Source organism: Papio anubis, chromosome 17, assembly GCF_008728515.1.
Source record: "Papio anubis isolate 15944 chromosome 17, Panubis1.0, whole genome shotgun sequence".
Taxonomy (NCBI): domain Eukaryota; kingdom Metazoa; phylum Chordata; class Mammalia; order Primates; family Cercopithecidae; genus Papio; species Papio anubis.
Window position 1 is genome coordinate 56,206,808 of NC_044992.1, and position 17,049 is coordinate 56,223,856.

The 17,049-nt window shown below is 47.1% G+C and overlaps 1 protein-coding gene across 3 annotated transcripts in view; it reads right to left on the bottom strand.

Annotated features, from left to right (window-relative positions):
* The window catches only part of ERN1 (endoplasmic reticulum to nucleus signaling 1), a 91,935-nt gene that overhangs the window by 7,741 nt on the left and 67,145 nt on the right, over positions 1–17,049 (bottom strand). For all 3 annotated transcript variants that reach the window (XM_017950873.3, XM_003913289.5, XM_021929321.2), the window contains 10 exons: positions 16,778–16,943; positions 13,271–13,389; positions 10,653–10,844; positions 8,874–9,147; positions 7,935–8,025; positions 7,443–7,632; positions 6,448–6,547; positions 5,958–6,157; positions 2,209–2,356; positions 1,011–1,138 (listed from right to left, as the gene is read on the bottom strand). In XM_017950873.3, the coding sequence (XP_017806362.1) occupies positions 1,011–1,138; positions 2,209–2,356; positions 5,958–6,157; positions 6,448–6,547; positions 7,443–7,632; positions 7,935–8,025; positions 8,874–9,147; positions 10,653–10,844; positions 13,271–13,389; positions 16,778–16,943 (1,608 nt within the window). The remainder of the gene's footprint in view (positions 1–1,010; positions 1,139–2,208; positions 2,357–5,957; positions 6,158–6,447; positions 6,548–7,442; positions 7,633–7,934; positions 8,026–8,873; positions 9,148–10,652; positions 10,845–13,270; positions 13,390–16,777; positions 16,944–17,049) is intronic.

The window sequence follows — 17,049 nt, forward strand, 5'->3', positions numbered from 1 at the left end:
CGCACTGGGCAGGCGGTGATCGGTGAGTTATGTTCAATTCATACATGGAAGACTCTGAAAAACACATCACCTCTTCAAAAGTCACCTGACATTGTCACAAAGCTTTTAAATAGTCAAATTGCCAAAGGAGTTCTAACTTTGCAGAACCTATTTTAAGCAAAATGAGATCTGGGCAAAGACTGTGTAAAAGATGATAGAACCAAATACAATATAAGAAAGCATTTAAATTTATGACACTTGGGCTGGGCGTGGTGGTTCATGCCTGTAATCCCAGCACTTTGGGAGGCTGAAGTGGGCAGATCACCTGAGGTCCGGAGTTCGAGACCAGACTGGCCAAGATGGTGAAACCCCATATCTACTAAAAATACAAAAAATGTTAGCCAGGCCTGGTGGTGCATATCTGTAATCCCAGCTACTCAGGTAGCTGAGGCAGGAGAATCACTTGAACCTGGGAGGCAGAGGTTGCAGTGACCCAAGATTGCACCACTGTACTCCAGCCTGGGTAACGGAGTGAGACGCTGTCTCAAAAAATAAATAAATAAATAAATAAACTTAAGACACTTGAATGAAATTACATGATGCCTGAGATTTGCTTTGAAATAACCTGGGGAGGGGAGAGGGTGAAGGTTAATACTTGTTGAACCTGAGGGATGAATAAAGGAGTGCTCGTTATAGCGTTTAAACATTTATGTATTATATGTTTGGAAATTCCATAATCTAAAGCTTAACAATTATGGCACATCCATATGAAAGAATACTATGGTCATTGGAATTTTAGAACTTTAACATGAAAGATACAATTGAAAAAAAAAAGCAGGTTCTGAAACTGTATATATGGTTAGATCCCAAGTATACTTTTATATATGAAGAAAACATTAAAACATCAGCCATGATTATCTCTCAGTTTTAGGGTAATAGGCAATTTGTTTTATTCTTTGTCCTTTTCTATATTTTCAAAATCTGAAAAACATTAAATGAAGACTCTGGATAAAGAGAACAAACGTCTCTACCTGGAAGAACTGGAGCTGCTTCTCTAGGCTCCAGAAGAACGGGTGTTTCAGCACGTGCTTCGCTGAGGGGCGTTTCTGAGGATCCATCGCAATCATCTTCTCTATCAATTCACGTGCAATGACGTCTTCTATAAAGGAGGAAAATCAGCAACTCACGATTACCAGTCCAAAGTCACAGGGAAATACCAAAACTTTAAAAAGCTGCATACCCTCTCATTTATGATTCTATTTAGAGGAATTTATTCCAATCAAATAATTAGGAACAGACACAAAACCTCAGCCAATGAGGTGAGTCCTCACTGCATGGTTTGTGAAGGAAGTGACTGTGAACATCCAACATCAGAGGCCCGAGTGGATATGTTACTGTGCCTCTCTACGCTGGGCGATGAGCTGTTAAAATGCGGCTGTGGCTAAATATGGATTGATGTGGACAGACATTCAAGGTGACGTTGAAAAACGTGCATGTTGCAAAACAGGATGCAGGATTTAACCTTATCTTTATAAAATATGCATACACGTCTAGTATAAATGACTAGAATAACATATATGCAAAGGTATTAACAGCTATCATTTATCCCTGTATAATGGGACTACATGGGCCTTTATGCTAATCTGTGTTTTCTACAATAAGGAAAATCAACCATAAACAAAACAATAATTTAGTTTTAATTTTTTCAAAAGGCAGCATTGGAGTGTCATGGGCCAATTACCAGCCAGGAAAACCTGAAGTCTGAAAGAAAGACTTGTTACACCCACACCAGGAGACCAGCAGGGTGAGGATAAAGCTTGTCTGTCCCCAGCCCAGCATGGACCGCACCTGCTGACCACTGGCCCTCACAAGAGAGAAGACAATTTGTCTTCCCAAATGCCAGTGCAGGAAGGGACCACAGATTATTTAACCCTCATGTCACCAGGTAGAAAAAGAAGGTCTCCAAAGGGGGCTTTGTCTAGGTCACACAAGTAGTTGGTGACCTGGAGGAATCTTGGAGCATCTCAGCTTTAGAAGGTGGTGCCCCAGGGATAACCCTGTCAACCCTCTACCAGATTTGGCACAAGTCTGTAGGTTCCTGAGGCCTCTGGGGTGAGCAGCTGGGGCGCCAAGGCCTCTGTAAGTGCAGAGGTGGCACCAGCCCAGCTCCGCAGGGCCACCTGAGGCAGCTGAGGAGCTGCTCCCAACCCTGACCCCTGGACTGCTCACCATGCTTCTCTGGGTGCAAGCACTCGAGGCTGCAGGCACCCAGGAGGATGTTGGCCTGCCGCTGCAGGGACTTGCCAAAAGGGTGGCTGCCCTCAGAGATCACGTAGTAAAAGACGCAGCCTGCAGAAAAGATGTCCACCGTGTAGGTCTGAAAAGAGACATAAGGCGTGAGAGGTGTGGAAGCAGAGTTTTCATCCTCACTCACAGCCAGGGAGGGAGGAGCACTGCTGCTGCTTCCGCCACCTGGAAGGTGTTCTGGGAGAATCAGCTGATATACATGAACTGCGCAGAGCAGTGAGGGGTAACCTGCAGCACTGCACGGGTGTCAGAGGTCACAGTGGAGAAGCTGGGCTTGGAGCCACCTAGAAGCCCCTGGTTCCCTCTCATGTGAGATGCGGACACTGACAGCATGCTCCTCATGGGGTTGTTGTCAAGAGAGATGCATTAGTATGCAAAAATGGTTGCTTGCGACAGTGCTTGGCCCATCAAAAGCTCTCCTGGCTGTTACATATTCCTTACCCCCAACATGAAAGTGCTCACAGGCAGGGTCTCTGCGTCATTGCTTTCCTGCTGTACCCCCAGGGCCCAGAATGGTGCCTGCACACAGTAGGTAGCAAAATTGCTAATAAGTGAATAAAACAGCTTATGATTCAAAAACAGCCCCAGAAACAAACTATCTGACAAGTTACCAAGGAGGTCATTTTTGATGTTAATCCGAGAGAGCCTCTCACTTATGCCATGAAACCATTCTGTGTCTACAGATGAGCTTCCTTTGAGGGAAATGTACGTTTGTGGTTTTTAGCTCATGCTACCTGGGGTGTAACACCAGGGTGGTTCCTGAGCACAGCTCAGGTCCCTGTTACTAGGCCCCGCCTCTGAGATTCTCCACCAGGTGAAGTGAGGGTCTAGTGAGAGGAACCAGGGGTTCATCGCCTTCCATGCTGGAGGAGACACATCTTGAACAACACAGCACTCTCAGCCTCACAACAACATTGTGAGGTGAGCAGAGCAAATACTTTCATCCCCAGATAAGAATGTGGATAGAAAGGTTGCATGACAAGCTCAGGGTCACTGCTGGATGTGACAAACCAGGATGGCATTCAGGTCTTCCAATCTCCAAACCTACCATGCTTTATTCCACCTCACCAGATTTTCCCTTAGGAAGGCGCTGGATTCAGGACAGGAGGAACATGGCCACCACAGCTGGAGCTCGCCCCTGATTCCCAGAGCTCTCCGGGTCTCCCATGCCCCCTACACTCTGTGCCACCTGCTGTCCCAGCATAGTCAACACTAAGGTGAAGAGGCATCTTTCCAACCTCCGTGGCCCCAATTATGTTCTTTCCCAAACTTATTATTGCCACTTGTCCTTGTAATTTGAATATTCCATAAGCTGTCAAACATGAATGCCACGAATTTTGAGGTAAGCTGAATCTTTAGAAAGACTCCACAAAGGAAAGGGAATGGTTACAAGAGCTGTTGCGGCATTCGGTGTGGTGGACTCAACTGTAAGGGACTGGGTCATGAAGCGTTAAAAACCAGGCTTCTGCTCTCAAATCGCTTAGGAAGTGTTTGAAGTGTCCAAGCCTCCATGCAGAAGTGGTACAGGAATGTGCTTAATGCAAGGTGGAAAATGAGGACTCCAGTCAGTCAGACCCAAATCTGAAAAGACCTTAGCCTACAGTACAAGATTTCTATGACTTAAGGGCTTATATTACTTGCTTTAAGTTAAAATTAAGTGTTACGGCGTGTGTATGTGTTTTTATGATTCTTCACTGTAACTGACTTCTTTGATGAACTGACCAGCTGCTGGTCCCCAGTGAGCTGGGTAAGAGAGGACCATATCTAATCCACTCAAGATGGCTGACCCATCCAGGTCTCCATCGGGCAGTGTCCAAGGTGAGCCTCAGCGACCTGTGCTAGAATAAGGTGCTCAAATGTGAGTGCACTCCTAGCAAATGGATGCAGAAGCCAGCTTGAAGGGGTTCCAGGTTGACCAAATTTGGAACAATTTGTGTATCAAAAGAAGTAAATAACAAAAAAAAGGATGAAAATGGATTATAACATTAGTTTCAAAATCCTTGAACCCATAGTGATCAAGAAAAAAAAAAAGAGAGAGAGAGAGAAGAAAGTGAAAAGAAAGCTCTGCTTTACAGAAAAATGTCAGCTAATAACGTAGAAGAATTTCTACTGAACTGAGTACTTCAGGCAAGGGTGATCAACACATGCTAAACCACTGTGTGAGTGACTGTCAGTAAACAGGATATCACATTGTGCTGAAGGATCACCCCAAATACTAACAACAGAGGAGGAAATGAACCCTTATGATAGAGAGATCAGCTGTAGCATCACTAAGAGGAGGTGATAACAATCTTACAGATACAATCTTACAGATACAATCTGCCATCACATGCTTTCTGATGCAGAGACCTGTGATCTATTCATGCCAAAAACATTTAACTTGAACCTAATCAAGCCTCTACACCTAACTTCTGGTTTCCAGGAAATACGAGGAATACAGAGAAATGTTCAACGTTGACATGAGGAAACAAGTAAACAAATCAGAATGGGGCATTTTATAACCCACTGCCTGGACTCTTCAAAATGGAACTTCAACATGGAACAAAATATAGGTGGAAAGATGTGTAAATTCCAAGAGACAGAATCAAATGTAATGCAAGACACTTGATTCCATCCTGGTATACAAAACCCAGTAGGTGTCGAACCCAGTAGGTAGCTAAATACGCAGCTCTATAAAAGACATTTGGGGACTAATTGGGGAAATTTGAATATGGATTGAATATGAGATGATGGATAGAAACAGTATTAATTGTTGAGGTGGGATCATGGTATTGTGGTTGGAAACACAATGTATTCCTTAGGAGACACGTGCTGAGGTCTTCAGGGGTGAAGGGTCAGGATGCCTGCTACTTATATTCAAATGGTTCAGTAATAGGCAAAGATAAAGCAAATGTGGCAAAAGTTTTAACAAACGTTGAATCTAGGTGGAGGTATACAGGTATTCATGTTAACATTCTTTCAGCCAGACGCTGTGGCTCATGTCTGTAATCCCAGCACTTTGGGAGGCTAAACCTGAGCCCAGGAGTTTAAGACCAGCCTGGGGAAAATAGCGAGATTCCACCTGTAAAAAATTTTTTTCTTTCAATTTTCTCTATGTCTAAAAATTATCAAAATAAGTTGAGAAAACAAAAAAATTTAAAAATAATGAAAACTTGAAGTTTGCTCACGCTGTGCAAGTCCTGACTTCCCAGTTTACCAAAATTAAAAAGGGGTTAAAAAGTGATTGATTTAGCTGGGTGTGGTGGCAGGTACCAGTAATCCCAGCTACTCAGGAGGCTGAGGCAGGAGAATCGCTCGAACCTGGGAGGTGGAGGTTGCAGTGAGCTGAGATCACGCCACTACACTCCAGCCTGGGTGACAGAGTAAGACTCTGTCTCAAAACAAAAACAAACAAAAACAAACAAAAAACCAACCAACCAACAAAACAAACAAACAAAAAAACAAGTAATTGGAAGAATAGGGGAAAAAAATAGATAATTGCCCACATTTGCCCCTTTAATCATCTGAACATGAGATGACATAGAAAGTTCACACAGAAGCTCTTGGTGAAAGGAATGCCATTCTCCAGCTACACGGGCATCAGCCCCCAAACCTGGAGTTTAAAGGTTCTACTCCTGAAGATACAATGGGCTGGTTCTGTAGTTTTCAAAGGGCCATAGCCTATTACTCACAGGGTTCTCCTTACAGTCTTCGCTCAGCATCTCTGGAGCGATCCAGCCTTCTGTGCCAGGCACCCCAGATCGGCGGCTGAAGCTGTGCCTGCCCGCTGCCAGCTTCTTGCACAGGCCAAAGTCAGAGATCATGGCCTTGATCTTGCCATGTGCATTGGGCATGGATATGAGAATGTTGTGGGGCTTTAGGTCTCTGTGAACTAATAGAGAACTCCAGATTAGTCCAATGCTTACCAGGAGCAACCCCAGGCCTCCTCCTCCAATGGGGAGTATGTCCTCGTTAGACTCCCAGGATGCCTGCCGCCACCTGGCTCTGGTATTCAACTATGTAGGATTCCTCCTCAAATTCTTACACCACTCGTCTTTGCTACTGGTGATGTAGCCAAGAGATTGAACAGAAGCAAGGCCCACCCAAGCTACTGGTTAGCCCCACCTGGGTCACTGATTACCCCTACCCGGGCTGTTGGCCTGGTAAAGCGCGGCCTCTCACCGATGTTGAGGGAGTGAAGGTGGGCCAGGCCCGAGGTGGTCTGCTGCAGCAAGGTGATGGGCTCCAGGCCGAGATGCGCAAAGTCCTTCTGCTCCACATACTGCAAAAGACATGACAACGAGGTCACGGCACACAGTCCTCAGGACTTGGCCCCTCAGCTCGTTTTCTTTGATACCATTTTAAGAAAGAAACGGGAAGTTTTACTGACAACATTCTGTCTAAATCTATATTTTCCAACAAGGAGCAAAGCTCCAATCTACTAATTTACAATAAGAAAGATAAGAAGGCAAGAAACTCAAGTTCATTGCCTCATATAGGTAAACCTACAAAGGAATCCAAATGATACTGATAGAGTTTCAAGGTGAGCCTGGAAACTGAACAAAAGGAGTTTGCTGGATGATCTTAAAGCCTGGAGTTACCAGCCGGCATCCTTCAAGCCCACACCAGCCGTGACTGAAGATGGGAAGAACAACTGTCCAGGTTTCCTGGAGGCAAAGAGGGAGAGACATGCCAACTGCAAGCAGACTGCCCAGGCATGCGGGGGGACCACCCTGTTACAACTAGAGGGATGAAAATGCTCCATATTTTGACTGTGTATGTGGTTAAATGGGTATAGACATTTGTCAAAATTCATCAAGCTGTACATTTAAAATGAATACAATTCACTGTAACTTTTTTTTTTTTTTTTTTTTCTTTTTTCTGATGGGTTCTCACTCTGTTGTCCAGGCTGGAGTACAGTGGCACAATCACTGCTTACTGCAGCCTCGATCTCCTAGGCTCAAGCAATCTTCCCACCTCAGCCTTCCAAGTAGCTGGGGCTATAGGAGCACAGCACTAGGCCTGGCTAATTTTTGGTTTCTTTGTAGAGATGGGGTTTCACCATGTTGTCCAGGCTGGTCTCAAACTCCTGAACTCAAGTGATCTGCTCACCTCGGCCTCCCAAAGTGCTATGACTTTAATAAAGTTAACAAAATAATAAAAAAAAATCAATCCACCTCTTGCAGGGTGGCTGCACACAGCTCGATGGCAATGTACTGGAATTGCCGGTCCTTCTCCGTGCAGAAGTAGCGGATCACGTTCGGGTGCTCATCTGATTCTCGCAACAGCTGGACCTCACGGTCTGCGAAGCTAAAACACTCGGGGAGGATCCTCTTCACGGCCACATCACGGTTGTCAAACATGCCCCTGCGGGATGAGGAGCAGGAGTCGTGTCTGGTAAGCACGAGTCAGGCTGTGTAAATGAGGTGAGAACCTGGGTCCACAGCATTCAACTACTGCCTCCCAGCCTAGAGGGTCCCGACTGACTGCCTGGTGGCCCCGGAATCATTGCTTCTCTCAGTGTGCAAGCTCCCTGGAGGCGGGACTCCAAGTGCCTAGGTCACTGCTTTGACCCTGTTGTGCTCTGAGCCTGGCACCAGGCTCGCAACCTGACAGGCAACAACTTAGACACCAGGCGGTGAGGGCAGGGGGCTGGCTAATCCACTCACCGGTACACAATTGTGCCCTCAGCTCCATGGCCCAGGACGTCCTTGGGACAGAAGGAAATTTTCCCAACTATCACCATGCTGGTTTCCTCATCTGGGACAAAACAGGAAAAAGAGAGATTGTTTCAAACAGATTATCACCTAAAGAACCTTGAGGTTAACGTGGTGGCAAGCTTCCTGACCTCAGATTAAGAGATGCGATTTAAGAGGCACTGCACCCCAGACTGCTGCTCAGGAAGAGCCTGCCGGGCTCGCTGCCCATGTACACCCAGGGCTGCCTCTTCCCCCTGCCCCTGCATTCTGTTTCTGCCTTTACCTTACTGTGTGATTGCATATCTTAAAACCTTCTGGAAGGCAGGCATTCTCCATAGCGTTTCATATACTTATACGTATTTATTGTGATATAGTTAGAATGGTTTAATGGTTAACAACAACCCGAAAGTCCACTGTAAAGATCCGCACTGAAACACTCAGGAGGCGGTGGTGGACACGTAAAAATGAGGAGACGGCCCGGGACAGAGGGCTCTGAGGTCCCTGCACCAGCTCTGTGCCAATTCCCTCAGAATTGGGGCTCTGACAACTGGCTTGAGCCAACTTCCACAGAGGAAAGCAGATCAACTGTGACACTTTCACACTTGGCCACCGGCTGGCCCTGGGAATTCTCTCCAGCCCAGTGGGCAGCTCACCTCTGGTCAGCCGCGACACCCAGCCCTTGTGGAGAGACAGGGGGATGGCCAGGGTGGTCCCCAGAAGGCCCTCTGAGGGGGAGATGCCAAGGGATGGGGCAGAAGCCTTCCCGCAGAGACCCCCAGAGTGCCAGTTAGAGGAGAACACAATGCATCCCTGAGAATGGCACTTTACAATCTTACGGAGACTCCTTGGACTTCTCAGGAGGTGCTCGAACAAAACACAAAATAGCATCAAGATGGCAATTGGCTTTACCTCCGTCGTCTTGCTCCAGGGAGGGGCTGCTGCCAGCCTTGGAGGCAGAGCTGCCGGAGCAGAGCGAGTGGTTGGAGGCCCTGGGGGATGTGTTGGGGCTGCTGGTGCCCGAGCTCTCTGAGTATGGGCCAGATGTGTCCAGAAGCTCGCCGTCCTGAGCCGTGTCTCCAGGTGGGTGGAAGGGCAGCTGCTGCTGCTGCTGCTGCAGGAGCTGAATCTTCTCCAGTTCCTTCTGGAACTGCTGGTGCTGGAGCTGCTGCTGCTGATGCATGCTCTGGGAAGAGAAACCCATATCCAGACAAGGGCAGCTGTTCCCACAGGGAAACAAACAGCTGGGAAGGGACAGGTCCCAGTGGTGGAGGGAGCATGTGTACTTTATGTGACCCCACAGGGCACAAAGAGACCAGTGAGAAGGCACCTGGAGGCAGAATTGCTTTGACGACTGGAGGTCTTTCTGCCGACTCATACAGCCCACTCCCCAACCCTAGGAGGGGCTGGATGGCCACCAGGGGAAGGACTGTGTCCTAGGCTGAGGGCTGTGCCAGTTTCATTCGGTTCTAAAATTCTGTGATTTTTATGAAAGTCTGAGAGTTGTTGCAAAGGTGAAACCAAACAGGAAGCACAGGTAGCATGGCTGAGCCAGTGGTGGGTGGGGGCAAGCCCCAGGTTTGCCATCTACCATGTCTGTGTGTTGGCTAGAGGCTAGCGCACAGATGCTCAGTAGTCCAGAGGGGCAGGTGAGGAAGCTGTGCTCCCCTGCACACACACTGCCAGGAGGTGGCAGTGGGGCTGACACATGGGGAGCCTGGCTAAGGTCCTGCTTCCCCCTTTCATCCCACTGCCTTCCCCGTGGCCACATGCCTCTCAAATACCTGAGGATTCATTCTGTAATTATCTGAAGTAGTAGTGATCTGTGATTATCCCTACCCATGTCCAGGAGGTGGACTGAAGGGACTTCTGTGAGCCACCAACCCACCAAGGAGTCATCTCTCCTTCCCTCCACCACGGGATGGAGTCCTGGAAATGCTGCCGACTAGCTGGGTACCCGTAAGGAAAGTTACTTAGCTCCTCAGGATTTACTTGCTTCCTTTGTGGACAAAAGAAAATCATTATTGACCTATGAGGTCAATAATAATGACCTCATAGGACTGAGTGAGGTAAAAAGTGAAACCATCAGGTGCAGACGTGCCAATGGGGAGTGCCGTAAAGGGTCTGTCATTCCCATTCCTGGGCGGGTCATTAGCTTCCTGAGCTCTCAGGTAACAGCATCTCGATGCTCTGAGCAACCTGCTGAAGGACCACTCCCCTCAGATATTTCATCCCAGCCACAGCCTGCTCTGCTACGGAGCCTGCTCGTTTCCAACTAGGAAGTAACAGAATGGCCATGCTGCCTTTTTCACACAAGCTGATCTCACGGGCAGCTTCTTTTTTCTTTGATTGGTTCTTCTCCCCAGCAGACGTTCTAATGGCAGTTTTTAAGAGAGGAAAGGTCTTCATCTATTATCCTTATTCTTTAAAAATACAGATAACTACTCAAAATCATCTTTGAGCAAGGCTTATACATCAGCTCGTACTTGAAAAACACTAAGATTTAGGTACCGAATTGTCCTTTTCTGGGAGGCTAGTGTCTCTTTAATTATGTTTTTGAAGATAAACACTGACTTTTTAATGGGGAACGAAATGTGCTGGTTGTTTTTGTCTCGATCTCACTGACGTGAGGTGACAGGCAGAGAAGCCCCAGAAACAGGTGGAGGGCAAAGGGGAAGTGCTGAGCTTTACCAGGGGGTAGGTGATGATGAAGGCCACCCAGCCAATCAGCAGGAAGGTGCTCAGTATGATGGTGGCCACGTCCTTGAGCATGGAGTCCACGGGGGCCTCGGGCCGGGCGGGGGCATGAGCGGGCTTCTCCTCCACATCCCGAGACACGGTGGTAGGTGCGTTTTCTGAAGTCTGGTCAACCAGGTTGATAACCTTGCATGGGAGAGAGTTGCGACATCACTGCAAAATTTGTAGCCAGATACAGATGAGGCCAGCAATCAAGAGAGGCAATCACTGTTTACAAGGATATGACTGTACTGCAGGGTGTTGTATTTGTTTTAAGCTCACCAAAGATCATGTAGGCAGATAATTGTTGCCTCCTTCAAAGCAATTGCTTTGAGAGACCATGCATCTTTGCAGTGAGGTTATCATTATTCAAAAATAGTTTTTGGAGCAATACTTTTGGCAGGTGTCTTCAGACCCTACATATTTTTTTTTTTGAAAATCCTCAAAAAGGCAAACACTTCCTCCTTTGATGGTAGGTTCAGTATCCGGGAAAACTCTGAAGTCATCTGTAGCAAAGTCTGGTGAAAAATTGGTATTTGATTTAATAATACCATTTCTCATTAAAAGGAAATTCGCACGTATACGGAGATGCATGGCTAGAAAGTAATAAAGCAGTTTTGTGTTGCCTGTAAACCGTCAGTGTAATCCCAAAAATATAATTTATTCCAGTAGTCCACTATTTCTTCAAAGTTTTTAAGAAGCATCAGAAGCGTTTGTTAAAGAAAATTTAGAAGCCCAAAATTAAATCAGATAAAAATGGAGCTTCCCTAGAGTTCCTCAGAATCTCCAAGACTTCATGGAACATGCATTTAGAAAAATGCATTGATTCATTCTCAAATATCTAGTATTCCAGGTATGCAGTTATCATCTGCCCAACAAAACTAACACAGCCTCCATGGCACGTGCTGAATTTCCCACATGCTAAATTTCCCACACACTCACACCATTTCACCCCTCCCCCCAGATGGCTGCCTAGAATGTTCTTCTCTCCCCTTCCAGGTGTACCCCTCTTGTTCGCGTCTCTCCCACAGTGCCTCCCACATTTTGGGGGGTTTGTGGCCTGCAGAGTGTATAGAAGGCATCTGGGCATGTGGCCAGGGACATCTGTATGTCTCATCACCATACAGATGCACCTCAGAGTATTTTAATACTTACTTTTTCAAAGACTGTTATCCAAGACTAGATGGTTAAATGTAAAGATCTGACCTGTGGCTACCTCTGGGTGTAAAATTAAGGACACTGTCTTATTTTCTTCTGTATGTGTTTATTTTCTAAGTGTTCAATAATGAATATGCAGGACTTTAATAAGATTATAGGACAATGCTGTTTGAGATTGCTGTTTTAGGAATCAACATATTTCTCCAACTGGGCTACCTCCATAGATGATGGTAAACAGATACTGGGCCCTGGAATCTTGAAAGTCCACAATTTCCTTTGTCTCTGGATAAAATCTAAATCTCTCAACCGAATTTGTTGTGCTTTTGGTCTCTGCATTAGTCAGCCATTCTCTTCTTCTTCTGACCCTGCTCATGTAGCCCAGGTGTGTCTCTGGTCCTGGGCCCTCCATGGCAGGGCTGCCGAAGCCGCCAAGCCTGAATAGCTCGCTAAGCATCAGACGTCCCCTCTTCCCCTTCCCTGGCCATGTTGAGTTCCCTCCTGCACAGCCACCCTTCCACCTCCTCCACCGGCTCTGTGCCCCAGAACACTGACCTATATGGACCAAAGCAATGGCCTCCCCAACCCCCTGTCGTTTCTGACTGGGTAAAGCTAACAGGGGGCGCCAGCAGATGAGAGAGAGGAAGGAGAACGAGGTTGACTTCTATGGGGCTGCTGAATTCCTCAACTGATGCTTTCAGCTCCAGGTCTGCAGTCCTTTCTACTCCCTCTCCTCTGGCTTTAGGCCAAGGTGTGCTAAGAGAGCCCCTGGAACACTGCGCAAATAGTCTCAGGCCACTCTCTGTCTGCTTCATAAAACTTCAGGTCTCATCACTTCTTCAACATTTTTTTTTTTTTAAGCAGTAGGGTCTTGCTATGTTGCCCAGGCTGCTCTCAAACTCCTGTGCTCAAGCGATCCTCCTGCCTTGGCCTCCCAAAGCACTGGGATTACAGATGTGAGCCACCCAACCCAGCCTTCAACAGGGCTTGCTCCTCCTCCACAGGGCTTGTTCCAGGCCCTGTAACATGGTTCCTTTTTACCCGTGTGAGCCCATTTCCTACTACTCCCTGCTTAGTAGCCTCGGGTCTGGCCTGGGAGCTGGACACACCAGCATTCTTCCCACTCCAGGCCTTTGCCCTTGCTGTACCATCCCTCCTGTGCCCCCTTGCTCCCTCCACTCGGCCAAATCCTACCCATTCATCCAGGTCCAGGCCCAGCTTGGTCCTGCTACCTTTCCTGCACCTTCCTTCACGAGTTGCTTCCTATTCCTCTCCACTAGCCCTTAACTATTTATGTTGTTTGCTTTGGATTCTGGCGCATTACTCTTCCCTTCCAGACAAGGCTGCATGCTCAGAAGGCAAAGTCAAAGTCTAATGCCTCACCCTCCCAACACCTAACACCAACAACCCCGACTCACTTCCTCAAAGCTCTTTTTCTCTGAATCAGCAGGAATCACATTTTCCCGATGTTTGGGCAGATTGTTGGGAAATCTCTCCAGCATCTTGGTAGACGCAGACAGTGGGGTTTCATGGTGGCCTATGAGAGGAAACAAAACCTTGAGTGAGAACAGTTTCCCGAGCTGTGGTGGCACTCAACGCTAAACTTAGGCAACAGGTGCTACCCACTGAGGGGCCCACAGTGCAAACTCTCAGCAAGACTGCGAGTTAGAGAAAATGAGTGGCAGTTACCAGAAAATTCCATCAAAGCAGGACCTTTACTACTTGATGGCAGAATACAGTATTCCGTGTCTCCTAGTGAGGAGCAAAGAAGTGTCCTTGTCATGACAGGGATCAGGACATTTGGGATGCACCAGACACAAGGCTCATGGGGCTGCATGGGTCCAATCCACAGGTGAAGTATTATGAGGCTTCATTAAAAGTTCAAGGAGTTCTCCTTTCAATGCTTTCCCCTATAACGTCACTCTTCTATGGCTGCTGAATTCCCATCTTGGTATTTAAATTGCTCAGGTGGAGTTCTACTCCTACTATTATGTAAATGTGAGCTTCCATCCGGGAAAGTGGTACATTACTTGCAAGAGAGCAGTAGGACACACCTGCTAGATGGATGGGGCCATAGCTCGCTCCACATTCATTCGTTGTTCACTACACAACTATTGCATGGCTACTGAGTGAGCATTCATTACGCATTTATTGAGCATCTATTGTGTGCAATTACTGTAAGAGATACAAAGCTGACTAGAATAAGGAACTGGGATTTGATAGGGCTTGATAATCCATTCATCTCTAAAAATGAGTCTACATACTGCCCCAAAGAGCCAGGTCACTTTTTCAGATTAGGCTGCCGGCAGCCTGGCTGACTTTCCTCTCTGTTCTCTCGCTGTGAGCAGATCTCACTCTGACTCACATCTCTTTCACCTTATGATCTTTCCATTGTTCCCCTAAACCTATCAAAGATTTCATGACATACATGCCAGGATGACAACAAACAGGAACTAGTCTAAGCAATGTACATTTCTTGATCTGGAAAATTCCTCTTTGATTCCCCATCTTTAGGTCAGTTCTCTATCTACAACATAATATCGTTCTTTAAGGGAAACCTACTTTTGTTTTGAGCCACCACTACTTTCTCTTGTGTACCAAGGAGCTCTGAGACATGCTTTGCTTGGGAGCAGGATTTCTCCATGTGTGGTCTGCCCATCTCAGACCTCTGAATCAGACTTGCTGGTAGGGCCCAGGAATCTGAATGTGAGTGTGTGCGGGTAACTCTGAGGCTCACTAACAAGAGACCTATGGTCTAAGAAAAGTGAGGTGTTCTTCCACATGCCACGCTGTGCAGCAGTGTTCTGCCCTTCCCACAATACCCACTCAGTGCTCAGAGTCCTATCTGTCTGGTAGGACACCTGCCAAGAGACTGCTATGGAAGGCATTAGCCTGAATCCCCCTAGTCCTCCTGTCAACCTTCTTGTAAACAGGCTTCTCCCGGAGCTGGACCTTCACTAATATCACACTGCACATGCTGGATCAACCACTGTACAACTTTACTCATGAGACCGCTAAACATTTTGTACAAATACTACCTGGTCTTCTTGACGTATTCATCTATCATTATCTCTTAGGTCCAGACTCTAGAGCAAAAAGCATATAGCTAGGCCCTGCCCCAGACCTACTGAATCAGGCTCTCTCGGGCTTATATATGCCTAGTTAACTAAGCTCTGATGCCGAAAGCACCCAAGGTCAGGGCCATGGCTCTGGGGCAAACCATAGACCATGCCTCTCAAGCTAATTGGATCCTTGTATTTTCAAGATTAATGACAACCTGGAATATCTTTAATGTTTTCCACAAAGAGAAAATGAAAGGACACATTTGGACACAGAAGGGTCCTCGTCAACAGGAGACACTGCCATAGTCTCAGTGCCATATTTTAAGATGATGAGCTTTGGAGCTCCTCCAAAGAGGCTTTTGAATTGTGGGATCCTTATACTTAATAGATTCCTTATACTTTGCTGTTTTCGCAGTTTTCTTACTTGGACAACCTTTCCATTTTAAAGGGATCTCATTTTACAAGTTAACCATGAAGACTCTCTGCCCCCATATTTTCTGTATTCTCATATATACACATTTCCTTATTCTCATATATACACATCTTCTTAATCACTGGTGGGCAGTCTGTGAGCCCCTTAACTGGCCCGTAATGCTGAGCAGCCTTGTAATTGCAATGGCCTCTGCTCATTAGCTATTTTTTTCTCACCATGGGCCTATTCATACATGCTCCTCCAATTACTTCTGTTAGTAAAAACATATTATTATTTTGTCATCTCCTTTACCTGTTATTTGGTAAAAATAAAATAAAAATGGCTACAAGGAATCAGGATAAAAAAAGAAATGGACCTTGACAATCTATAAAGAAAGGGATCAAGGCTCAAGGATATCTGGTTCCCCCCGTAACACCTGGTTACACACATCCCCACCTACACCTCACTGCCTGGCAGATTCTACTGTTTCCTGGTCCCCACATGCTCCTGGCTGCCCCACATCTCTTTTCCAGAGCCCCAGCCCTGACCTCTTTCTCCCCTAGTACCTGTCAGCAGCAAGCACGAGAGGAAGAGCACAGAGAGAAGAAACTGCATCGGCCTCTCGGTGCTCCAGCACCCGACTGACCTCCTGCCCTGCTCTGCCCCTACTGGGGCTAGAAGGTGGCAGAACAGTGGGGGGTGGGGCACAGGAAGGGCAGGCGCATTTCAAGAAAACTCCCTCCTGCTCTAATGACTTGGCACACTCGCCAGGAACACAGCTCTTCTCATCTCTGCCTTCGTTTGTCACACTTGCTGCCTTTGGGTGTCATGTCAACTTCTTACCTCTCTTGGGACAGGGCCTCTAGTTCAACCCCTGGCCATTACTGATGGCAGCAAAAACAAGAGAGAGAGGAAAAAAGGGACCTTCCCACACACCTGGGACAATACTGCCCTAGAACCATGACCAGCCCGACTCTGCTGCTCTCAACCCATCCTGGGAATTCATCCCTCCTGGGTCTTCAGCCCTTGCCTCTCAAACCCCTCACCCTCATGCCCACACGGACCCCAAGTTAATTCTTCCATAGAAACAGTCTCAGTTTTCTTAACTATAAAATGGAAATGACAAGGGTACCTACCTCACACAGGGTGGCTGTGAGGAATGAGGAAATGCATTCTGAAGGGCTTAATGTCGGATAATCACACAAGGTTTACATGATTTAGTACCTGAGTTTTGGAACATTAAACAGTTTTCAAAAACTGACTCAGAAACACAGTTAACTTGTTGATTTTCCTTGGGGGTAAAAATGTCCCAAGGTCTCAGGGGCCAGCCGGGAAAGGCTCTGAGCACAAGGCCTTCCCAGCTGAGTACAGTGTAACTACCAGGGCCGGTGGTTGACCACCAGGAGGCAGCATGCTGTCACCTCTGGCTACTGTGGGAGACCCGCTCTTACCTATCAGAAGCCAGTAATTCCTCAAGTAGTTGAGCTTGTTCTTGCTTTTGAGTCCGGGGTCAAACTTGAGCTCTGTGCTGGGCGTGATCACACACTCCCCCTTGTCCCCAATGGTGACGCCATCAGTCTGGGGCCCTTCCAGCAAAGGAAGTGTGCTGCCGCGGGGCTGTGGAGAGGGTGCAGTGAGGGTCAGGAGCCCTGAAGGGAGAGCACGTCCCGTGGCACACCATCCCAGCCACTGTCCTGAAAGGTGAGCGATTTCTAGTGCAGGG